The 23895-nt window shown below is 38.2% G+C and overlaps 3 protein-coding genes across 8 annotated transcripts; all 3 read left to right on the plus strand.

The window, feature by feature from the left end:
- The first annotated feature begins 963 nt into the window (after positions 1-963).
- On the plus strand, positions 964-4480 carry mrpl37 (mitochondrial ribosomal protein L37). Its single transcript, XM_061294730.1, has 8 exons — positions 964-1488; positions 1720-1897; positions 2105-2220; positions 2496-2681; positions 3168-3319; positions 3580-3711; positions 3817-3891; positions 4355-4480. The coding sequence occupies exons 1-8, from the start codon at positions 1113-1115 to the stop codon at positions 4430-4432; spliced, it is 1293 nt and encodes a 430-aa protein (XP_061150714.1). The 5' UTR covers positions 964-1112; the 3' UTR covers positions 4433-4480.
- Positions 4481-4482: 2 nt separating this feature from the next.
- On the plus strand, positions 4483-18760 carry depdc5 (DEP domain containing 5, GATOR1 subcomplex subunit). Of its 4 annotated transcripts, XM_061294726.1 has the most exons (43): positions 4483-4961; positions 5051-5244; positions 5368-5432; positions 5514-5601; positions 5732-5778; positions 6113-6198; positions 6492-6575; positions 6658-6707; positions 7360-7429; positions 7509-7587; positions 8095-8156; positions 8256-8325; positions 8396-8468; positions 8550-8653; positions 8736-8810; positions 9081-9215; positions 9299-9360; positions 9436-9506; positions 9597-9666; positions 9757-9793; positions 9859-9979; positions 10049-10287; positions 10363-10563; positions 10781-10916; positions 10994-11082; positions 11207-11287; positions 11658-11814; positions 11953-12113; positions 12242-12362; positions 12754-12921; positions 13072-13294; positions 13480-13604; positions 13893-13965; positions 14058-14161; positions 14604-14699; positions 14772-14904; positions 15500-15599; positions 15683-15922; positions 16517-16686; positions 16930-17101; positions 17178-17238; positions 17482-17564; positions 17631-18760. In XM_061294726.1, exons 3-43 carry the CDS (start codon positions 5375-5377, stop codon positions 17927-17929), a joined length of 4674 nt encoding a protein of 1557 aa, XP_061150710.1. In that variant the 5' UTR covers positions 4483-4961; positions 5051-5244; positions 5368-5374; the 3' UTR covers positions 17930-18760. The 4 variants fall into 4 exon arrangements, with proteins under 4 accessions (XP_061150710.1, XP_061150709.1, XP_061150712.1 ...); XM_061294725.1 differs by having other exon boundaries at positions 4483-5244; XM_061294728.1 differs by having other exon boundaries at positions 4483-5244; positions 11234-11287.
- Positions 18761-18898: 138 nt separating this feature from the next.
- LOC133165239 (intraflagellar transport protein 20 homolog) lies at positions 18899-21485 on the plus strand. 3 transcript variants are annotated; one of them, XM_061294732.1, is made up of 6 exons: positions 18899-19120; positions 19909-20046; positions 20139-20224; positions 20342-20445; positions 20913-20987; positions 21351-21485. In XM_061294732.1, exons 1-6 carry the CDS (start codon positions 19114-19116, stop codon positions 21352-21354), a joined length of 414 nt encoding a protein of 137 aa, XP_061150716.1. In that variant the 5' UTR covers positions 18899-19113; the 3' UTR covers positions 21355-21485. The 3 variants fall into 3 exon arrangements, with proteins under 3 accessions (XP_061150716.1, XP_061150717.1, XP_061150715.1); XM_061294733.1 differs by having other exon boundaries at positions 18901-19080; XM_061294731.1 differs by lacking the exon at positions 18899-19120 and adding an exon at positions 19566-19792.
- Positions 21486-23895: the final 2410 nt, after the last annotated feature.

The raw sequence follows: 23895 nt of genomic DNA on the forward strand, positions 1-23895 counted from the left end.
CATTTATTTTAAGACACAATATTCCTTATTGATATTTTTTTAAATAAATGTGTACATAAAATACATGATAACATTTTATTTAAATTGAAATAGTTAAATAACACAAATTTTAATTCATTTTTAAATATATATATTTTTAAAGTTCTATTTAGATAAAATATTTAATCTGTCAAGAAATGTGGGAATTAGAGGGGAGAAACTGTGTCCAAATTCTTGTGGGTTTTGTAACGGTTAGAATTTAGAATTCTTGGTAAGGGGGAATTCATGGAATCAGTAGGCATAAGAGGAACAGTTTAAAGTTTAAACTAGTAGGCATAAGAAGAATAAAGTTTAAACTATTCAGCCTATTATATAATATATAGGATGGGCACACGAAGCTTCATTAGACTGAGGCTTTCCAGCCAGCAAATAGGTTAATTTTTCGAGACTTTATGTGCACACAACCCCCCCTGCTGGTCAAAACGTGCTACAGGACTAGTTCATTGTATGAATGAGAATTACGTTAGTCTTTATTGGTTCAAGTAGCCAGATTGAAATAAATAAAATTTCTATCTGCATGCGTATTGATGTTTAACATAGAAAGAAATGGAATATTGTGTTTTAAAATAAAATAAAAAATAGGAACGTTAATTTTCTACACAGACTAGTTTAGTTCACAAGTTTCAAAATGAACTTGTGAATTCATGGTTCATAACTGAAATTTTATGACCCAAGTTTATGGTTCCAAAAATGAAAAGTCCATTACAATTTTCTTCCCACAATAAAAAAAAAAAAAAAGTCGCTACGACCAAATAAATTACGGGTGACCTAGTAGTAGACTTAGTTGTCATGTAGATGGCGGTAATACAACACAAAGGTGTCTAGTCTGCCATTTAAACACTGCAGAAGAAGAAAAAGAAGAAGAAGAAGAAGAAGAAGAAGAAGAAGAAGAAGAAGAAGAAGAAGAAGAAGAAGAAGAAGAAGAAGAAGAAGAAGAAGAAGAAGCCCCTTCTGCGCATGTGTGCGTGTCTCAAATCACCCAGGGCTCTGATTGTGTCTTGACAGACTCAAGTCTTGACCTCGCGTCGCTGTCCAAGTGTCTACCGCTTGATTACCGACAAGCAGGAATATCAATGTTTGTGGAAACTTCTGTTGCAGTAACGCCTTGGCGTTTTTCTAAATTGATATGTTTCAGAGACTTGAGCTGGTTCTCTCCACACGGACCGAGAAGCCGATTACAGGTCCGACATTTCAATGGCAGTCAGGTTCATTGTAAGAAGGCTCCGAGTGTAAACAAGCCCGTAGAAAAAGTTCACATCCCAGGACTGGATATGGTCACTTACGGAGAAAAGATGCACCATGTCCCGTGGCTAGCTAAGCCTTTTTGTCCACAGTGGGAAAGGCACCGTAAGGATCCCCGGTTTTACAGGTCTCCTCCACTTCATGACATGCCTTTGTATCAAGAGACACCGTGTCATGTCTTCCACCAGAGGACCAGCGCACTTGAAGGTATTTTAAAACACTTCTCAGCCCGGATTTGGATTTTTAAACATCTTTTAAAACAACGGATCAGTGGCAGAGTGATCGTCTCCCAACCCAGATGTTGGGGGTCCGATTCTCAGCTATTGTGACCATGTTGTAGTGGGAAGTGGCTTGAATTCTCTTGCACCATTCCATGCTCTTATGTCTTTTTGTAAGTGGGCAGGGAGATTACGGAATGACTTTGTAATCTCTTTCCAGGTGTTCGCCAGGCCCTTTGGGTAACCAAAACCAAGGCAGTCTCTGGTTTGCCACCTCAGCTTCTATCACTGGCAGAGAATCCTGCCAATCAATTACCAAATCAGGATGACCGTGTTCAGAACGCCATCAAACATGCCCGCTTCTGGGACACAACTGAGGAGCGACCAGAACATTACAGGTATTTTGTCATAGTATACCCTGCTATTTGTAGAACAAAATCTATGTTTAACTTGTGGTTGAAATGAGGGTGGCATGATATTGGATAAACATGTGATATGCAAAATGGGTGCTGAATGGCTTTTCGTTTTTCGCGGGTGTTTCTGAAATGCATCTCCTGCAATAAATGAGGGATCACTATATTTAATATATATCTATATATTCTTAGCAACCCACTCCTCTTGAACCTGCTCCATCTTTGTGCCACGCTTCAGTCCAGCCACCCATTGATTGGAAGGAGAATGTTAACTGAGAAATATTCATTGGCAGCTTCATGGAAAAGAGGTAAACTATCAAAATGATTACCAAATTCCTTCTGTTTCTGACACCAATTCTAATCAGTGCTATTTAAAATGATACTTATTTAGTGAGCCAATCTCGGCAATAGGTACTATTCAGCCTCCATTAGTGTTTTGGAACAATCTTAATGTTTCTGATCAAAACATGAATATTAGACAAATGTTCCTAATTCCAGCTTTTATTTCATGGTATTTACATCTAAGTGTGGTAAACAGCTCAGGACAAAGCACTGACAATGTGGTTTTATGTTTGTGTACCAGGTGAAAACTTGTTTCAGGTTCGGGGACAAAATGGTTTGCTATATAACAGCATGGATCCTCTACCAAGGGTCGCTGATAAAAAGCAAGTGTCAGACACAGCAGATCATGTTCTTGAAACATTTTATCCTGTGTCGCCTACGGTGGATTTTCAGAAGGTACATGTGTACAAGGAGATGAACTGTACAGGTGAGGAATAGCTCTGTCTTTTGTGTCTTGGGAATTACTTATCATAAACTTCATAGTAATTCTGTGACCAATAAATTTACTGGTTGTGTCAGAATGCAGGTGCAGCATTTTAACCCATTTAATTCAAAATGTTTCTCCGACATGTAAACACCAAGATTGGTAGACCTTTCAAGTAATCAATACTAAAAATATATACAGTAGAACCCTGGACCATGACCTCCTTGGTACTCAATAAATTCGGTTTTCGGCGCAAAATGTCGGGAAATCTTTGCCTCTGATCTTGAACGAAGTTTCGGAATCTGACCTTAGTTGGCGTTGTTATTAAGCAGGTTTTAAACCCTTTTGACGCCCGACTGCGGTCTTACTTTGGTTACTTTATATCCACTATATATGATCACAGTATTACACAATATATAGCAGTTTTTTATTATTTTACATCTTTTTATTGTTTAGACACGTTTCTTTCTTTCTTTTTTCTCCATTCAGGTTTCAGAGGACAGCATTATTACCCTCATGCCCACACAATTTACTTCCTGGAGCGCGATGTTGCTTACAAGCTTCTCCCTGAGCAGTTCAGAGCCAAGATCATCATGTTTCTTTTTGGAAATGCTCTGGCACGTGCACATATGCTTTATGGGGTAAGACTGTGCTTGTTGAGGTTGTCATTGTTGTCACCCTTCTTTACCATGTCTTGGGTGTACGTAGTCCTAGGGGTAGGCAATTCATTGAAATTAGTGTTGTTGAGTACGTATTCCAGACGTTTTGGTTTGGGGTCCCTCACTAAGTCTGCGCTACTGTTGGATCTTTGTGAATTTGACTAACTGCTTTCCATTTTCCTTTCTCCCCCTTCATCCACGCTGTCATTTCTGGATTGTTTATGCACGCTTCATACACCAAGGCCAACACTTCTAGTGTCTTGGATCATCCTATCACACTACAGGGCGTCGGGACCAATGGCAGACTTTTCCAGTTCGTTGTTTTCCAACTCAACACCACAGATCTGAGAGAAGACGATGGCATCAAAAACCAGGTAAGTGTATGCAAGAGACCAATGCACAAATACAATATTAATTCATTAATGCACACGATATGCTTTTGTAACTTAGATTTTTTTTTTTTTGTTCATTTGTATTAGGTGTGGATGGAGGAGGATGTTGACCTCTATGAGTTTGCAAAGGTCAGACCACTCTTCAAGAAGAAGCAACTGAAGGTAATTGCTCCTTAGCGAGCTCTATAATTAAAGTTGAACTGTTGCATCGTTTTCACAATTCAACAAATTTTATTTTGTCAAAACACAAGATTATGACTTAAAGTACATTTTATATTATAAACTCAGGGGCGAGGGGATAATTAAATATCAATATAAAATTGCCTCAATAAAATCTTCAATATAAACAAAATCAGGAAGGAAATGGCTTAAATAAATGGCCAGTCATCTCAGTGCCACCCTTACAATGAAATTATCATGCAAACAAATGCTTATGGATGGATACATGGGGCAGAAGTCATTATAGTCCTATATATCCAATCGAGTATACCCAATCCATATACTGACCTTTTTTTTTTTAACTTTGATTTATCAAGTACACTTCACCTATCAAAATGTGGAAATGAAAACTTATATCTTATATATCATATATGTACCTTTTTTTTTTTTGTATCTTTCTCTCTAGATCCCAGCTGGTCTTGCAGGATACAACCCAGAGACGTTCTCCAAATTCCTTGCCCTATACCTTCATGGTGCTGTGTAGCACTAAAGACCTCCATTCATAGTTGTGAATAAATATGTATGTGTGAAAGTTTGAGGTTATGAGAAATTATCTCAAAACGTCCTTGACATTAAGTGAAAAAAAATTGTGAAACTACAAATACTTATATCAAATTCTGACATATTCCAGTATCAGTGTTAAATTTACAGCTCTAAAATGTCCTTTTTTAAGAAAGAAAAAATCTCTATCTTTTTTTTTTTAGATATTTGGATTACTGCACAGAATCACAGACTATAGAACTATTATCTACATTTTATGTATTATTTTGTGTATTTAATCATTTAGTTCATATAGGGGAGGGAAACTCTTGAACCACACTCCAGTCCAGATGGTGGCGGTGATGCTCCCTAAAAACTGGTTGCCAACCGCCTTTAAACCAAACAAGAAGAAAAATAAGTAAACAAATTGAAACGGAATTTATTCTGCCAACTTGCTGCGCTGTTAAAAGCCGGTGTGTGACCTTGCTGCTGCAGTGACTTATCAGCACCATCCAATTGAAGTAGTTCAGAAGGTGCTTATTGATCATCAAAGACGATAGCAGGTTTGCGTTCCATTGCTGTCTGTGAAGATATGGACTCATTCACTTTTGGTGTTGTGCAGCCATCAAGTTTGACAGAGACATACGAAGAATAAACGTCTACTGTAACAAACTATGGTGTAGTCTATCCGGAGGAAGTGATTGTCGAACTCGAGGCAGTCAAACTCGTCTGCGTTGGATGTGGAAGTGATCAACTGCGCCGTCATTCTGCTCGCCCGGACTGCGTTGGATGAAGAAGCGATCATCTGCGCCAAGGGTATGCAATATGTAGATTATAATCACTGGTGGCAGTTGAGGAACCAACATATGTTTCATGTTGGTATGCACGTGGTGTAATGTGTTAAAATGACCAATTAACTGATGTCCTTTTTTTTATCAGCTACATTATGAAGACCAATAAATCTTACAAGCTTGTTCTGCACAAAAGAGGTTTTGGTGGAAATGGTAAGTTAAAAACGTCCTATACATGAGTACTATATTGATTTCTCCGAGATTTGTTTCCAATCAAACATTTGTTTTGTTCAGATGATGAGGTGGTTGTCAATCCAAAAGCTTTCCCTCAAATCTGTCTTGGTGACATTATTGAAATTGCGCATCCCACAGACGAATACAGGTGAGTTTGTACCATGAGGAGAAGTTAATATTGGGAGATTATACAGTGTTTGGGATTATATGTACAACTGCTTTTAAATCCACTTATGCCCTAATGAGACAATCCTTTTTCTCTTCCTTAAAATGCACAGTCCCCTATTGCTCCAAGTGAAGAGCTTAAAAGAAGACCTCCCGAAAGGTACGTCAACCATCTCAATTTATTTAAAATGCTTGTGAAACAGGAAAAAATATTTATGTCCACACATTCTTCATCAAAAGGTTAAAAACTCCTGCTTTATTACTCCATCTTTAAAAAAAAAAAATTTATTCGGATTGTGGATGGATCCTAGAGAACTAGAGATGCTTTATTCATCCCATTTGGGAGATTAGACTGTCACAGCAGTAACTATTGAGAATTACATGGTGCCCCTAAAAATGTACGTTGATTTGAAATTTAGTGGTTCGTGGCAGTACTATACCAAATTCTTAACTTGCAAGTGACTTGTATTACTTCATTTTCTATTCCTTTTTAGAAACCATCAGTGTGGATCAGACTGTGGCACAAGCCTTCAGACTTCGTGCATACCAAGATGTCATTGTTAACATTGTTGACCCAAAGGTTTGCTAACTTAAGTTATTTTTTCTGTCTACAATGATGTTCTAAAGTATACAGTATGTACGTTATTCCATCATAGGTTCCCAGATTGTGGTCCCTCCATTTTGGGGTGTAATTCCACTATTGACCATAAGGTGGTGGCACAGTATCATGTTTAACAGTAATTTGAAAGATGATAAATCAGGAATTTAACTTTGATTTTGTGAATGTAATATGTAACATGTGCAAAAGTTCAAGAGGTATCAGTACTTTGGAAACCAGTGCATAATACCCATGTCATATTTTTGCCGTAAAAGGACGTCACTCTGGACTTGATGGAACTGACATTTAAGGACCAGTACATCGGCAGGGGTGACATGTGGAGACTGAAAAAAAGTTTGGTAGGCTAGCTTGTAAAAATATACATCTGAATTTAATGCATTTCTGTCATTGGTTTATTTGATTTTGTTTTGTATATTATAGGTGAGGACATGTGCCTATGTGTCACAGAAAGTGGAGTATGCTGGAATCAGGTAACTCAACTTTTTGAACTTTTTAAAACAACGGTAACAAAAGTGCTGTACATAAATAAATACATAGATATAAAACTGTATAAGCATAAATAAATAATTTATTTATAATATATACACTACCGTTCAAAAGTTTGGGGTCACAAAATTGTTTGGGTGACCCCAAACTTTTGAACGGTAGTGTAAATATTATTATAATAAAATATTCTGAATTAAATATTATAAATTATATTTGTATAAGATTATATATAATCTATAAATATAAGTATACATATATATTATAAGATTTTTTTACACAGAAGATTATATATATATATTCTATAAATAATTATCTAAATAAATATATACACTACCGTTCAAAGGTTTGGGGTCACCCAAACAATTTTGTGACCCCAAACTTTTGAACGGTAGTGTATATATATATATTAATAAAACTGCTAGTGTTGAGCCACTTGAAGGGCATCACGGGCCCCCTGCTCGACCCCCTGCAGTTTGCCTACCGGGCAAATAGGTCGGTGGATGATGTGGTCAAGATGGGACTGCACTGATTCTGATTTATTTATAATGTCTATATTATTTCACCATGTGTTTTGTGTCATTCAGGAACGTGTACTACCGTTTTTCTTTTTCCCCCCATGTGTTTTTGGTGTGCTAGATCCCAGGCAAGTGAACTGTGGGGGAAGGGAGAAAAAGTGACCTGTGGATACATCAGTGACGACACCAGGGTAAGACAGGGGCTCTGTTCATTTAGATTTATATGATGATTGGTTGGTGAATCTTTGTCATTGTTACCTTGTGATACAGGTTGTGTTCAGATCCATATCTGCAATGGTTTACGTTTTCATCCAAATGAGCTGTGAGATGTGGGACTTTGACATTTACGGTTAGTCAGTTGCCTTGGTTTGCAGCATACTAGTGATCGACCGATTATCCTCTTGATTATTGGGTCAGATATTTGGTATTTTGGTGATTACCTGATGCAGCTCTCTGTTATGGAGGTTCAGCAAGCTATTTATTTGTCATAATTTTCATTCAACTTTATAAGAAGTGCTGCTGACTGTTGGAACTCCCTGCATTTTTTTGTTTTTGAACTTTTTGGTCCAGTTTTAAACTAAAGATGTCATTTGTTGAAAAATAAGAAGAGGAAATAAATGAATAATATACAAATCTGAAAAGCCGCTGTTTAATAAAACAAGCCCTTTTGGATGCCAAAATTTTCCTTTTTACTGCAAATGAATATCATCTTAAAATATTGGTTATCAACCTCCTTAACCACTAATAATCTGTATCGGCCCTGAAAAAAAATTCATTGGTCTAGCACTACACCATACACTTATGTGACATGTTTTCAGTTTTGTTGTTTTGTCTCATGTCAGCGTTTCATTCATAGGTGATTTATACTTTGAAAAGGCTGTGACCGGTTTCCTTTCAGACCTTTTTGGCAAATGGAAGGTTTGTGAGTCACCTTTGGTTTGACTTGTTCTCTATTCATTACATGTTCTGTAAAATGTCGAATCCCAAAATAATTGGTCTTTTTTTTTTTTTAAATAGGAGAAAAACTGCAGTCATGAAGTGACAGTTGTGCTCTTTTCACGTACATTCTACAATGCTAAATCAAAAGGTGAGCCACTCATCTTAATATTTGTAAATCAATATTGTAACAATAAAATATGAGTAATCATCTTTTATAGATGAATTTCCCGAGAGTTTTAGAGCATCAATCCAACAAGATCACGAAGGTCGATTTTATGAAGACTTCTACAGGTATCACTTCTTTTTTAGGTAGCTCAATCAAATTTAATCGCAGCTTAATAAGAAAGAAATGTTCTTTTTTTTTATTATTAGAGTTGTAGCTCAAAATGAAAGGCGTGATGAGTGGACATCTTTATTGGTCACTGTCAAGAATCTCTTCATTCAGTATCCTGTCCTGGTGCGACTTAAAGAAGCAGGTAAACCTTTTAGATGACTTTGCCACTTTGTTTGAAATGATGTGTATTAACGCAAGATTTTTTTTTTTTTTCTTGATGGCAGATGATTTTCCAGTTGGATATAATTCAACATCTGCTCAGGGAAACTACTTGGAAGCCATCAACCTTTCTTTTAATGGTTAGCACCCTAATTTAATTTTGAAAAAAAGCTGTTGAATTGTAATAATTTTTCAACTGAATTTTCATGAAAAAAAATCATCTTTGCATTTTGTTAATTGACTATTCAATTAACAAGGGATTATGAGGGTGACTATTTACTGACTAAAAATGTTTTTGAAATTGGAACAAGTTGGAAGACAGTCAATATCATATATGTTTGTTTGCCAGTTCCACTGAAATATCTTTCAAAGGCATCTCCAAAATCTGATGTTCTCCCATTTTCTTTTAGTGTTCGACAAACATTATATCAATCGTAACTTTGACCGGGCTGGTCAGATGTCTGTTGTCATCACGCCGGGTGTGGGGGTCTTTGAAGTTGACCGTCTGCTTATGATTCTGACCAAGCAACGAATGATTGACAACGGTAAGTGCAAATCTTCAGACATAAGGCTCAACACAAACGGTCAATGATTTTGCAGTGAAGTATGTCGCAAATGTCCCTATTAGGCATCGGTGTTGACTTGGTGTGTATGGGAGAACAGCCATTACATGCAGTGCCGCTCTTTAAGGTAAAACCCAAAGTCACTGTAGCTGCTTAAAATCAAGTACATTTGTTAATGATGACTTCCACGTTTAATCCACAGTTGCACAATAAAGCGACACCTGACTCCTTTGTAGGGAATGACTATAATCTGCCTCACTGGATCAACCACAGGCAAGACTGTATTTCAAATATTCCATGAAACTTTTTCAGATATAAAAATATATTGAAATAATAATTTTCTTTCTGGTTTTTGCCTTTTAGCTTCTACACTTCCAAAAGTCAGGATTCTTGTAATAACTTTATTCCCCGAATTAAACTTGCTGATCACAAGGTAAAATTCTTTATTTTTTACATCGATCTGCAATTTAATGTTATTAATTAAAACATCTCACATAAACATATCTACATATTTTTCTTTTAGCGTCTTTATGAAAAACTAAAGAAAGGCACAGAACAAAGTAAGTTGTAAAAACGCATCGTTTTTTGTCTCGTACTCAAGATTCCTTTTCATACTTGCTTCTAGCGTTATGTATACAAAAGGAGTGTGAGAACGGTTTGCCAATACAGGTGGACTATGAAGCGTATGACTCTCAGGTTTTCAGACTCCCTGGTCCTTCATTGATTCAGAGAAGTCCCACTTGCAGGTGTGTTAGTGTTGCACTTCAAGTAATATTTACCAATTTAGATTTAACACTTGCATCCATGTTTGCCAGAAATACTTCAACTTTATCCTGCAGGATGGGTCGGGGGAAAGAGAAGAGTGGAAAGAAAATCTGCGCATCTGTGGAGGTTGCAATTGGCATGGGTGTATCTCCTACTTTGTGTTTTGCTGGGACTGATGAACAACATAGTCTGGCATCTGATGATAGTCTCGGACCTGTATCCAACATGCTTCTGATACCCCGAATGGTTAATGAAGTCAGTAGCTCACTGGGATACACATGTGCCAAAGGTAGGTTGCTTAATATAGAGACAATTACACACTTATTCTCAATTTTCCTTCCATTTATTGTGAATCTTTATTCAGAGTTTTTTGAGAAGACTGTCGAGTCTCATCGAGACTCAAGTGCCCCTGCTAGGTTTACAGTGGGAAGTGCCGAGTCCACCTTGTACATACAATCGGGAGGTTACACACCACAGAGAGCGCTTATGAATCCCTTTACACCAACCAGGATGCCCATGAAGCTCACATCTAACCGCAGGCGCTGGATGCATACATTCCCTGTTGGTGAGTTATACAGTTATTAATTTATTTTCAAATTCTTCATCACTTTTTCATTCTTTAATATTTTATTTTTATTATTTTATTTCCTCTAATAAATTGAACAGTAGAAGGTGTTTTGAAATTATTTTTTATTTTATTTTTTTAATCTGACATTTAGACACGGGTGTGCAGACTTTTTTCTATCCACTGTATGTCTAAGAAGTGATATTTTGTTCTCCAGATCCTTTTGGAGAAGCTTTTCAAATCCATCACCAGACCTGGCAAAACATTGCAGAGTTGCAAGACAGTTACCAAAGAGATCATGCTCAGGCCTCAGCTGAGCTGCTGGAACTCTCATATCAGGACACCACGGGAAGGTTGGAGAAACTTACCGTATACTAGAGAACAGCTGAGGGAATAGCAGAGTATAACTTTTAAACCCCTTTTGTTTTAGGCAAGCAAGCTACCCACAAGCAGATGAGAATATTTTTTACGTGAGGGGAGGGATAGAAGAACACACTCAAAGCCCTGGCAACAGTGGTGGTAAGAATACTCAAAAACATTTGACGATTGAACAAATAAAAAGTATTTAAATAGTATTCCATTACTAATCATCGAATGTACGTTTATAATTATTTATGTAAATGCATCTCTTCTGCTCCGTCAGCTGGCCTTAAATGTGATATCGTTATAGGGACCAACAATTCTTCTGAATTTGTCGACTCATCCCAATGTGCTGACAATCAAAGTAAGTAAATTAAGAATACAGTGATCTTGACGTGTTATATACACCCAGATCGATTCCCCTGAAAAATGTTCTTAATTTATTTGATCTTTATCTATCTTTAAAGGTATTACAGGGGATCTTATTTAGAATTTATTTAGTAATATTTCTCAAAATACTCCCCACATACCACTGTTAATTAGGTCATCTTAAAATATTTATAATAATGGTATATAAACCGTGCACTCTGTGTAATTCATATTTTCTTCTTTCTGTATTGTCATACTCATCTTTGATTAAGTAACTCTAATGTTTCACATATTCCCTCAAATGTTTTTGGGGTCTTTTGTCAATTATTTTTATATACCGTACATAATGATATTATGTCTGACAGTTCCCAGCATCTGCTGTGCAGTGGGGGTTGACTGGAAATCTCTGACCACACCGGCCTGCTTGCCCCTCACCACGGACTACTTCCCCGACCGGCAAAAGCTACAAAGTGACTACACTGAAGGATGCTATGACTTATTACCACATAGCGATCTGGAAAGGTGTCTTTCAACATTTACTTTGAGTCAATTGATCTGCTCTAATCTTATCTTTAAATAAAAGCGGGCATTAACCTGTACTGTAAATCAAGTTTGTTAGAATATGGCTATTATCATGAGACTCCTTTTTTTTTTTTATAGGCGAGAAGATGACTTGCCGGGGATGAATGCTACTCAAGTATTTGAAGAATTTGTCTGCCAGAGGTTGATGCAGGGTTACCAGATCATCGTCCCATCGAACAAGAGGAGACGACAACCCTCTGTGGCTACTCCCCTTGGCAGCAGTCCTTTATACACCAGAGGTAATTACAAGCTTCATAAATGTTTTGTACATTCAAATAAAGTTCTGCTTACACACATGTCAGAGGCTGCCACAAAACTCACAATCAATGTTTGACATGTCTTTTTTTTATATATATATATGTAATAGGTTTGATATCAATGCGTCGAGGAGAGGAAGAAGAGACTGTTTGTTGGCTCAGTATGGGTAGGACCTTCCATAAAGTTTGCCTCAAAGACAAGATACTCACCGTTACGCGATACTTGCCAAAGTGAGTTTACTGGCAAATATTGTACAGCAGTGGTCCCCAACCTTTTTTGCGCCACGGACCGTTTCAGAAATATTTTTGCGGACCGGCCTTTATATAAATAAATAATACATTTTTATAAAAACTAAGACATTTATAATAAATATATAAATACGATTAAATAAAATGTTACGCCTGGCATAATATATATATATATATATATATATACACATATGTGTAGATGTGTGTGTGTGTGTGTGTGTGTGTGTGTGTGTGTGTGTTTTTATGCCAAACGTAACATTTTGTAATTTTTTTTTTTTTTTTCTGTGCGGCTTGGGGACCTCTGTTGTACAGTACATCATATCTCTACGTCTATGAAAATAAATGGTACAATAGCACTGACTTTGTGTTTTAGATACCCATATGAGTCACGTCATATCCAGTACAGCTACAGTCTGTGTCCTCCTCATGTGGATGCTCATTTTGTGTCCTGTTGGGTTGAGTTTGGCCATGAAAGACCCGAGGAATATAAATGGAATTACTTGGACCAATATATCTGCTCTGCAGGCTCGGAGGACTTCAGGTATATATTTTATTTTGTTTTGGAGACCGCCACATTGCGTTGTGAAAGAAAAAAGGTGTATGATGCCAATTTCTTTTTTTCTTCATTGGGTTACTGTCAACTCTCAATGTAAGCATCATCTCAACCTGAATCTTAACTTTCCTCTCCCAGTTTGATCGATTCACTCAAGTTCTGGAGGACAAGGTTCCTCTTGCTTCCAGCTGGAGGAGCTCGGCGTGTGGCTGATGAAGATGGCCACTGGGATGTTTATGGAGCTGGATCAAGTACAGGAATAGGTAGTAGTAGTGACTGGGTCCTGCTAGATGGTTTCATCCGCTTCCTTGAGGGAGTCAACCGCATTCGCCGACGCCACCGTTCCGACAGGATTATCAGAGTGAGTATCTCTGGGAATGGGATCGTATGAAGACAACCGTTACTCATCTCTCGGTAACTAGAAGCTCTGTGGAGATACACAGAATTTGCAAATATTTTTGGGAGAAAAAAAAAAACACCTTCTTTGAGATTGGTACCAACAGCAGAGCTGAACTTAACTACATTCATCATTTTTTGACAATACAGAAAGGCACTCCCATGAAGGCCATGAATTCTCTCCTTTCATATCCTTCCGAACCAATGGTGCCACTGCAAGGCAAAAAAGGAACTTCAGCTTTATCTGCTTTACTGGAGATGGATCAGAACCATAGGTAAGTGTCCTATCGGCACACGATCATAGGTTACATTTAGATGCAGAAGCATTAGGAAGATGGTAAATTTTATTATTCAGCTTCCATCCACAAAATGCAGAATTGGACATGATGATCATGATATGATCAGACATGCAATATTGTGCAACTTCCCCCCCCCCCACAAATGAAGGCCAGTGAAAATAAAAGCTCTAGTTGTAATCAAATATATTCACACTATAGCAAGGGATTTCCGTCTTAATGACTCTTAATGTCTCTTTTTGTTTTATTTGTATTCATTTATGTCAGGACATTAGAGGAACAACAGCAGAAGCCCAAGCCCATAACACCTGAACTATCGAGTGCCGAAAGTCCACGCAAGGTAAACTTTCTTTCCTTACTGTCTTAAAGTTGACACCTCACAAAGAAGTTATGATTGATAATAATATTGTTGCTTTTGTGTTGTTCATATAGATCACTGCTGAATACATTGAAGGGGCATTCCAAGTGGGACTGACAGCTGGAACATCAATGCAGTTTGCAGGAGAGAATGCAACTGGCGTCAACAATGACACCAGGTAAGATTTGATGTAGTTTTCGTGGCCTCTTTTCTTCTTTTATTATCTGGTCTGTAACTTGGAGTGTTCATTTGAAATATAAAAATTGTAGTTTCCACCTTTTTAATAACTGCACTTTGGAAATATTCAGAAGGTCCAAATCAAATTATTATCTGCAGTAGTGTTGCACTAAGTACCGGTTCCAGTATTGTACCGTAAAAAATTATAAAAATGACATACCATATTTTTTTTTTTTATTAACAGCAATATCTAAGAGCAATTATTGAGAAAGAGTGGCGTTTTTTTCCTACCTGATCTGTGAAACAGTTAGCATGTTCTTTTAATATGCCATAAAACAAAGGGTGGAATGATTACTTTTAAAACTGTCTGTGTTTCTCAGATTTTATAACTGCTTGACTCGATAGCATGTCAAACTCTCTTATTGATTTGCTATCTTTAACAGATTAGCGGGAAGTAATAGTCAGTTTGCACTGGAGGACTTCTCTCTATCCTCTTCGTCAACACTCGTGGAAATCTTGGATGCCATTAAAAATCCTACGTAAGTATTTGGGTAAAAGTGTTCATGTGGGAGAAATACACAATAATCATATTATGGTCTCTAATAACATAGGACAGGGATACTACTGCTCCCAGAACAGAGGGGCCTTCCATTCAACTGCTTCATAAGTGCTGAGGTCGTCCACTGGTTAGTCACCAATGTTGAGGGTGTAACCACACAGAGCATGGCTGTCGATGTTATGCAGGTAAATTACAAATATTATAAATAATATAAAGTAAAGAAAATATATAATTATAAAATATTGAAAATAACAACATTGACTGTCATGTTGGCAAGTTGGGCCGGAAAAGTGACAATCAAAGCATCACAAATTTCCGAACATCATTATAGCACTATACATTTTTTTTTTTTTTTTTAGCCAGCTTTTTTTTTTTTCATCAAACTTTTTAGAATATTTTTGTGCGACTATCACTTTTTCAAGGGATTTTACAATGGAATACGGTACCAAACAAAAAATAAACATTTATTTTTAACATCAATATACAATATTTAAACCAAAGCACTCTTTGGGGGGTCTTTCCCGACTGCTTTTCACTTAAGCGATTAGCATCCTTGTTTACCCCTTCGGTTAGAGGGCAACTTGTTAGTGGGTTAGTTTATTTGTCGCCGTTGCGGAGAGAATGTTCAGTATGCAACTCTTTGTTGCTGCTGCACACAAATTTACATCTGTAATTGAGAAAGTAAGAAAGTATGAGCTCTCAATTTTTTTCAAGATTTTTGTTCTCTCCCCCAGTATGCATTTCTCTGAATCGTTGTTTTTCTTCTCTGTTTTATCTTAGAAAATGCTCGATGAAGGTTTGGTTGCCCATGCATCCGGAGATGCTATGCGGACCTTTGTTTATGGGTTCTACATCTATAGGATTGTGGCAGAAAAGGACGGTGAATGGATTCAAATTACTTTCCAAATTGTTCACAATTTCCGCAATTACATATGTGACATCTTCCTCTTTCCCATCTTTCAGGTCAAGCTTCACAGCTCCCCCCAACAGTGGCGTGCGGCTGGTCTACTGCAGGCTTGGAAGACTTTGCCTTGTTTCAGAGAAAATGGTTTGAGGTCGCCTTTGTGTTTGAGGAACAACAACCAACTGATCTCCCAGCGTTCCTCCTGCCATGGCTGCCTAGTCGACCAGCCTCTTATGCAAGCAGGCATAGCTCTTTCAGTCGCAGCTTTGGAGGACGCAGCCAGTCAGCTGCACTGCTAGGTACAACCAGACAATCCATGTTGCACTTAAGAGAGTCTTTCTCTTGTTTAGTTGATACGGACTGTGCCCATATAATACTTATGCTTGCATACTAATACTTAGCACTTGATTTACTTACCGTATTTTCCGCACTATAAGGCGCACCTAAAAACCTCCAATTTTCTCAAAAGCCGATAGTGCGCCTTATAATCCGGTGTGCCTTATATATGGACCAATATGGATTCGTGGATGAGGACTAATTTATTAAAGTAAGCTTTACATATTTATTTTGATATATTGTTATTGTTTTCATTATTTCGAGTGTTACTATATTGTGAGTGCATTAACGTTTGAGCCACGTTGAGTTATTTATTCTATGCACCTTTTAATCCGGTGAGCCGTGTATATGGCCAAAGTTTTAAAATGGGCCATTCATCGAAGGTGCGCCTTGTAATCCGGTGCGCCTTATAGTGCGGAAAATACGGTAAGTCTATCTGGTAAACAACATTAGCTCACGTAAGTAGAGAATAAAGGCAATCTTTACATCATCTTAGTCCATGCTCATTGTCCTTTCTGTCCATCATGTCATTTGTCTCCTATTTGTCTATTCTCCAGCTGCTACGGTTCCAGAGCAGAAGACAGTTACTCTGGATGTGGATGCTCATAATCGCTGGGGTCGAACTGAATGGTGCACCTGTTATTACCACGGCACCTTTTCCCTGAATTCTGCCTTTGAGATCAAACTTCATTGGATGGCTGTCACTGCAGCAGTCCTCTTTGAGATGGTAACTAAGTTTTTGATTTTTTTTTTCTTCTTCATGACAGTCTGGCATGTCCGGTGGGGCACAATATGCAGGAAAGATTTGTGGAGCTGTGGCTGGAATATCCTTAGCTCAGGGGTCTCAAACTCTGTCTTGGTCAGTCGGCAATTTTCGGCCTGTCTCGCAGTGTCTCTGCCTATCTACTGTACCCATCCATCTGTGAGACAGTATGGTCCACTTTTAAGTGTGTTTCAATCTTTTTGTTAGATTCAAGGTTGGCACAGGAAAGCGGCATCCTGTGGTTTCTTATTGGTTCCTGTGTTGGAGGGTCCGTTCGCCCTGACATCACACCTGTATGGCGATCCTCTGAGAGCTCAACTCTTCATTAGTCTGAATATTCATTGCCTTATGAAAAGTGGTAGTGAAAACCTGTTTGAAGGTACACAATCCAAACGTATGAGTTTTTTTTTTCCCCCATGTATTTTCTACATTTATCATATTTGTTCATCAAACAGGTTTTGAACCAGAATCTTACTGGGACAGGATGCAGCTCTTTCAAGAGGCCATATTGTACAGGTCAGTTATCGATCGATTGATATCTGTGCTATACTATCCTCTCAAATGTTGTTCATATTTTATTCATTAAAGCAGCAATAGATATTAACAAGTAAAAGTTGGGCTTGACTTGCATAAATATTTTTAACTTTGGAACCCACAACCTATGAAGCTAAATCATCAATTCCACCGTGGCACCATGACTGCTCTACTTATTTTTTAATTGCCTGACAGCACTAATTACAACATAAATATTTTCTGCAGATTTGGGTTCGTAGTTGACAAGTTTTCTGCTTCAGCTTTTAATTTCCCGTCAGAGAACAGGCCCCAATACATCCATGTAACAGGTTGGTCCCACAACTTTAAGGTACGGATATATTTTTGTAAAATTCATTCTGCCCCTTTCCTTTCAGGCACTGTTCTACTACAACTGCCATACGCCAAAAGAAAGTATACCAGTGGACAACAGCGTCGGCGCAGGAACTCCACCACATCCAACAGCCAGGGGTCATTCAGTGGTGAAGATCGCATTGGCTTCTATTGGGCCTACAACACTATGTTGACTAAAGCCTGGAGGACTGGTGCTCTAGGTGACGAAAGGCTGGCTGACCGCCTGCTCAAAGACTTTACAGACTTCTGTGCCAATAAGAACAACAGACTGCTGAACTTCTGGGATAGTTGTCTGGAAAAAATTAATACCAGTGCCCCCTAAAGGCAGCAATTACAGTTTCATGTTTCATTGCAATTTTAAATGCCCGATTTTTTTTTTTTTTTTTGCAGACAAAAACAAAATAAGACATCCCCAATACCAAAAAACACAAAACTAACCAACCAAAGCACACACAAAAAAACTAAAATGAGAAAAATAGAAAAAATAAAAACACATTTCAGGGCAACTCCATCTTGTATACAAACAATATACAGCCAGAGCAAATATATTTAACATCAGCGATAGTAAGAGAAACAAAGAGTAACCCTTTTGAACAAGCCCATTGTTGAAAGTCAAGCCAAAACCTTTTGTACAAACTCACATCAAAAGAAAAGATAATCTAAATCTTCAAAACCTGCACAAAAAACATAGTTCCTTCCTACCATCCATTTTAAATTTTGTCTTCAAAAGTTTCTTGGTTGGGTAAATATTATTGATAATTTTAAATTGAAGTTCCTTTGTTTTTGGTGGGACTGGAAATTTCAAATACTTGGATCTAATCACTTTTATATCTCCAGAGCTGAAGTTTTTCAAAATATAATCACATTTCAAAGTACCAGAAAAACAGTTTTCCAGGAAACAGACTAATAAACATTTATTCATCACAAAAATCAATCCCATTAACATGTAGCAGCCTTCAACATGGAATTATCTCTGAATACATTTTATCTTGTTTAACCATGTTATTTACGGGATAATGGGAATAGTTTCACCATTTGTTTGTACTTTTTTTTAGTACGAGATATGAGGCAAATAGGTTTTCATTTCCTTGCAGAACTTTGGACTGAACCGAATGAGCAAACAATAATTAAAAAAAACGAACACTTTTTCTTATTTATTGTGGCACGATATTGCATTAGTTATCGTTTTTTCAGTCAATATTTTATGCAGGTATACAGAAAATACGAATACATCCTGACAATAATGTAAATGTGTTTTAAGTGTAGTTTGTCCAATCGAGATTGCCGTAGCCTGACGTCATCAACTGTCGCAGCCCTCTCGAGCCGACATGACTACTCGAGTAAATCTGGTACCGAGTAGGGACGTTTGTGCGTCGTGGACTTTTTCAGAATTAGCGGAACGACAACGGAAAACATTTGTTTAAACGGAAAGGTTATCGGTCTACTGTTAAGCCTTACACAATATCCTAATAGGTAGGCATTAGACACTTATTACACCACACACGTATGCACGGTAAGGTTTTATTTGCTTTGGTAACGCACTTATATTATTTACACTTAAGGTTATAGGAAGCTTCAAACTATGGTATGCTTGCACGAACCCACAGCTCGATCGATGACTTTTGCAGTTTATAACCGATAACTGCATTTTCCACAAGAATATTGCGTTAATGTACAGAACACTTTCGATGTGGTTCTCAAATGAGCACCAGCTGTTGTTTTTTGGTCCACATATTTAATTTCGACACACCGATTTAAAATGGATCAATCTGCAAGATTACAGCATTTGCATTGTTTTAATCAAGGTAAAATGCAACGAAGTATCCGCCGATTTTATTTTCATTTTATTGTGCACGCTGTCGGCAGTACAAGTGAGCGAGAGCAGTTACTGTAATTGCCAACCACATTCACAGGCTGCGTCCTCGGAACTTCGGAAGGCTGTTGTTTTTTCGGCCAGTTTCCGGCCACATGACGTAATTTCCGGAGCGACTCGACGGCATGTCACGTGACACGAATGCGACAGACCTTTATTTCCATGGCGACGGGCTTATTACTTTTTAAAGTATTTATTTAGGAACTCAGAACGTGTAAACACAATTGCCTGTAGGTGTAATACAACCCACTGCATTTTACATGGGGCTGCGACCAGCCATCAGTTTTCCTTGGCTTTGTGACCTTATTCCCTGTAAGATATATCATAGTTTTTTTTTTAACTGCGCACTATTGTTTTTAACTGTTGAAACTTTAATAACTTGCACCGCTTCTTTCACATCTCAGTTTACCTCCCTATGTTGTTTGTAGGCCCTTCGGCAATGGCTCAAGACTTAATAGAAGAGGAAGGCATATTTTTTGATGAATTCCACAAACTACGAGCACTCGAACCAGATGTCAGCCAAAAAACATCAGACCTTAAGGAAGAGTGCAAAGAATTTGTTGAAAGTAAGACTTGTCTATTGTTCTTGATGCATAAAGGTTAATGAATTTATCTCATCCACTGACAACACACCTGATTACTATTCCATCCCTTACAGAAATAGGACAGTTTCAGGGAAAAGTTGGATCTCTAATAGAGCTCGTAGATCAGTTGGCAAAAGAGGCGGAGATGGAAAAATTCAAGGTAAGGCAACTCTACAAATGCCACCACTCTAGCTGAATGATTTCAGTTAAAAAAAAAAAAAAATGTATTGCCATTTTTCCATTATATTACATTAAATCATGGATTCTCTAATTGTAGGCCATTGGAGCAAGAAACTTGCTGAAATTAGTGGCAAAGCAAAGAGAGGCGCTGCAACAGCAGCTTCAAGGTCTCATTGTGGAGAAGAAGACGCAGCTTGAAAGGTAAAATAGAGATTTTGTGGCCTTTTGCTGAAAAGTCACAACATTCGACGTAGCGCATGATCAACGTCCTGAGGTGGTCTGACAAATTTTCAATAGGATTTGTCAACGTGCTTTTTTGTAGGCCTCGATCAAACTGATCGGGATTGTTATTTTTTATTTTTTCCACTCTAGGTGGCACTAGAGAGCCATCTTGTTGTGATTGTTTATGACAATAAAATATAAACATTTACACCAGGGCTGATGAGTGTGCAAAATATGATTAGTTTACCTGCGTGTTTAGGGTGTAAAAAATGTGATCCTTTACGGAGAAAACAAAATAAAACAATAGGGACCTTGCAGCAGGTAGCCATGATGATGATGTGGTTTGTGCATTTAGCATCAAAACTAGAACAACATGTCAAATTGTTAATATTTAACATGTTTTTATATGTACGAGATGGTCAATCTTGTATGTATCCTTGTTTCAGATATCGTGTTGAATGTGATGCCTTGTCTAAAATGGAATCTGAGCAGAATGAATTTATCAACCAGTTTATTTTGCAGTAAGTATGTGCTTGTGTTCTGCAATTATAATGCACAGGTATTACTTGATTTGAATGACTTTTTTTAAAAGACCTTTGTCAGTAAAGTGTATCACAGACTATGAATTTTTCGGGTTTTATATTTGTATTGAACCGATCCCCGTGAAGTACTCGGTTGTTGCAATGGTTGTTGAAGAAATGACTGCGTGGGTCCAGATTAGTGTTAATTACCTTAAGCAGTGTTGAAAAACAATGGATATGAAGACAACGGAATCACAGCTAAACATTGACTGGTATATGTGGCTCCACACTTTCAAATTAAATGGAAGGGCAAGTGCATGTATTGTCATTGGAGTTTTAAGTTCATTTTTTTACTCTTTACAGTTGACGAAAGAAGCCAACCAGAACTGCATTGAGTGATTCAAAACATTGGAAATGCCATTAAAGTGGAAGAGTGGTAGCATTAAGGTCCTACCAATTTCTTTTGATTTATGGTAAAATACAGAACTTAAGAACCTATGGATGTCAGCACATTTGGCTTTTTTTCCTGTTTGTCTGTCTGTCTGTCTGTTAGTGTTGGCTCGTGAATGAACGATTCGTTCAAAAGAACTAATCTTTTCAGTGAACGAGAGTGAACGAATAACTTCCTAAAGTGATTCGTTCTTTTTTCAGTTCATATGACTTCAACCAGTAGGTGTCGGTAATGGGCATTGAAGCTGGTGCCATCTCGCCGTATAACAAAATGAAGAATATGACGTAACTTCCCGTTCACCAACTGATCGGATCTGTGAGTGAACGAGTCAGTGAGTGATTTGCATTTCCAGTTCATCGCGAGAACGGATCAGTGAGGGAACAAATCCTGACTTTCTCGTTCGAGTCAATGGGTGAACTGCCTTCCTTCCCATGCATCAACGATCAGTCAGTGAACGTGTGGCGTCTCCCTCCTGGCGTGAATTATGTAAACCAGAATGTAGATTTACGATTTGCCAAGGAAAGAAAGAACCACTCACTGAAACACCACTTTTATGCACCATTTCTCCAAGCTAACGGCTAACTTTATTGCATGAAGGGATGCGCCGTTATGCAAAAACGGGGAGATTATCCTTCTCTTTGGGTAATCTTTATTTTATAAGACATTAAGTCGTTTTTAAATAACGTGTATGCATATGTACGCCTAAATATTGTTATCCAATATATCTACTGAAATTTCACATTAGATTGCTGGTTTGAAATTTACTTTTATTATTATTATTTTAATAAACATTAAAACCTGTTAAAACTTGTCTGGTGTTTTATTCCTTGTTTTTATATTTTTGGGCATGAAAACAAAAATCTGACATTTGGTTAACTGCTTTATATGACAATATGTTTATGTGTTGGTGTCCCCCAAAATAAAGAGCAAGTAGTCAAATACCGATTCTTGACAAGAACAAAAATTGCCTAAAGTTGTTAGGTACACTAGTTACAAAATGGTGGTGTACCGAATGGAGCGTCCGTGTGACGTCACAGATCGACCAGCCAATCAGGAGGTGGTGAGGGCGGGTGTGGCACTTTTCACTTTAAGTTCAGCTTTGGCCATGATTTTTCCCTAATGAAATGGCCTGTTATTAGGTACACCTGAAAATGGCGGCGTACCTAAAGGCGTGTCCGTGTGACGTCACAGATCAAACAGCCAATCAGAAAGTGGGGGTGAGGGCGGGTGTGGCACTTTTCACTTTCAGTTAAGCTTTGGCCATGACTTTTCCCTAATGAACTGGCCTGTTATTAGGTACACCTGAAAATGGCGGCGTACCTAAAGGCGTGTCCGTGTGACGTCACAGATCAAACAGCCAATCAGAAAGTGGGGGTGAGGGCGGGTGTGGCACTTTTCACTTTCAGTTGAGCTTTGGCCATGACTTTTCCTTAATGAACTGGCCTGTTATTAGGTACACCTGAAAATGGTGGTGTACCTAATAGAGTGTCCAAGTGATGTCACAGATCAACCAGCCAATCAGAAAGTGGGGGTGAGGGCAGGTGTGGCACTTTTCACTTAAACCAGGAGTGTTGACCTCCAGTCCTCGAGGGGCCGCGTTCCAATATGTTTTCCAAGTTACCCTCGTTAAGCACACCTGCGTGAAAAGATTTTGTTCATTTTCAAGGCTTCAGGAGCTAAAACTTTTCACGCAGGTGCGCTTAACGAGGGAATCTTGGAAAACGTTGGAATGCGGCCCCAAGGATTAGAGCGTGACACGTGTGACCTTTGACCATGATATTTCCCTAATAAAGTGGCCTGTTATTTGGTACACTTGAAAATGACAGTGTACCTAATGGAGTGTCTAAGTGACGTCACGGATTAACCAGCCAATCAGAAAGTGGGGGTGAGGGCGGGTGTGGCACTTTTCACTTAAACCAGTGCTTCTCAATTATTTTCTGTTACGCCCCCCCCTAGCAAGAAGAAAACTATTCGCGCCCCCCCTCCCCACCGTGACTATCCTAACTTGTCTTGTAAGTCGTAAAATGTTGCACTGTCGCAAACGTGACAGAAGTAACAATGAGAGCGCCACTGCCCCCTGCTGTAGTAAAACGCGCAATTACACTTTATTCTACTACTGCCAAAAAAAAAGCCTGTTCCCCAGGGTCACACGCGCCCCCCCAGGAATAGCACCGCGCCCCCCAAGGGGGGCGCGCCCCACTATTTGAGAAGCACTGGCCTAGGTGACTGATTCACAATTTGGTTTTGTCTGATATCAGATATTAAATAAAGAAAGCCAACTGGCTGATTGATTTGTTTTAATTGAGAGGGAAAAAAAACAGCAAAAGCATTTCACTAGCTGACCAGGAGATGGCGACAGCGTGGCATCTGAAGACCATGGATTGTTTGTTCTGCTATAGCCTAGGTGACTGATTCACAATTTGGTTTTGTCTGATAATAGATATTAAATAAAGAAAA

The sequence above is a fragment of the Syngnathus typhle genome, linkage group LG13 (genome assembly GCF_033458585.1).
Source record: "Syngnathus typhle isolate RoL2023-S1 ecotype Sweden linkage group LG13, RoL_Styp_1.0, whole genome shotgun sequence".
Lineage (NCBI taxonomy): Eukaryota > Metazoa > Chordata > Actinopteri > Syngnathiformes > Syngnathidae > Syngnathus > Syngnathus typhle.

Bases quoted from the DNA above. Each gene is read 5' to 3' on its own strand.
- mrpl37 (XM_061294730.1), top strand. From the start codon at position 1,113: ATGTTTGTGGAAACTTCTGTTGCAGTAACGCCTTGGCGTTTTTCTAAA. The intron at 2,221-2,495 runs GTAAACTATCAA...TTTGTGTACCAG, and splicing joins GGCAGCTTCATGGAAAAGAG to GTGAAAACTTGTTTCAGGTT. The intron at 3,320-3,579 runs GTAAGACTGTGC...TCATACACCAAG, and splicing joins GTGCACATATGCTTTATGGG to GCCAACACTTCTAGTGTCTT.
- LOC133165239 (XM_061294731.1), top strand. From the start codon at position 19,741: ATGGGGCTGCGACCAGCCATCAGTTTTCCTTGGCTTTGTGACCTTATT. The intron at 20,047-20,138 runs GTAAGACTTGTC...CATCCCTTACAG, and splicing joins GTGCAAAGAATTTGTTGAAA to AAATAGGACAGTTTCAGGGA. The intron at 20,446-20,912 runs GTAAAATAGAGA...TCCTTGTTTCAG, and splicing joins AAGAAGACGCAGCTTGAAAG to ATATCGTGTTGAATGTGATG.
- depdc5 (XM_061294725.1), top strand. From the start codon at position 5,375: ATGAAGACCAATAAATCTTACAAGCTTGTTCTGCACAAAAGAGGTTTT. The intron at 7,588-8,094 runs GTTAGTCAGTTG...TTTCATTCATAG, and splicing joins GTGGGACTTTGACATTTACG to GTGATTTATACTTTGAAAAG. The intron at 8,469-8,549 runs GTATCACTTCTT...TTTTATTATTAG, and splicing joins TTTTATGAAGACTTCTACAG to AGTTGTAGCTCAAAATGAAA.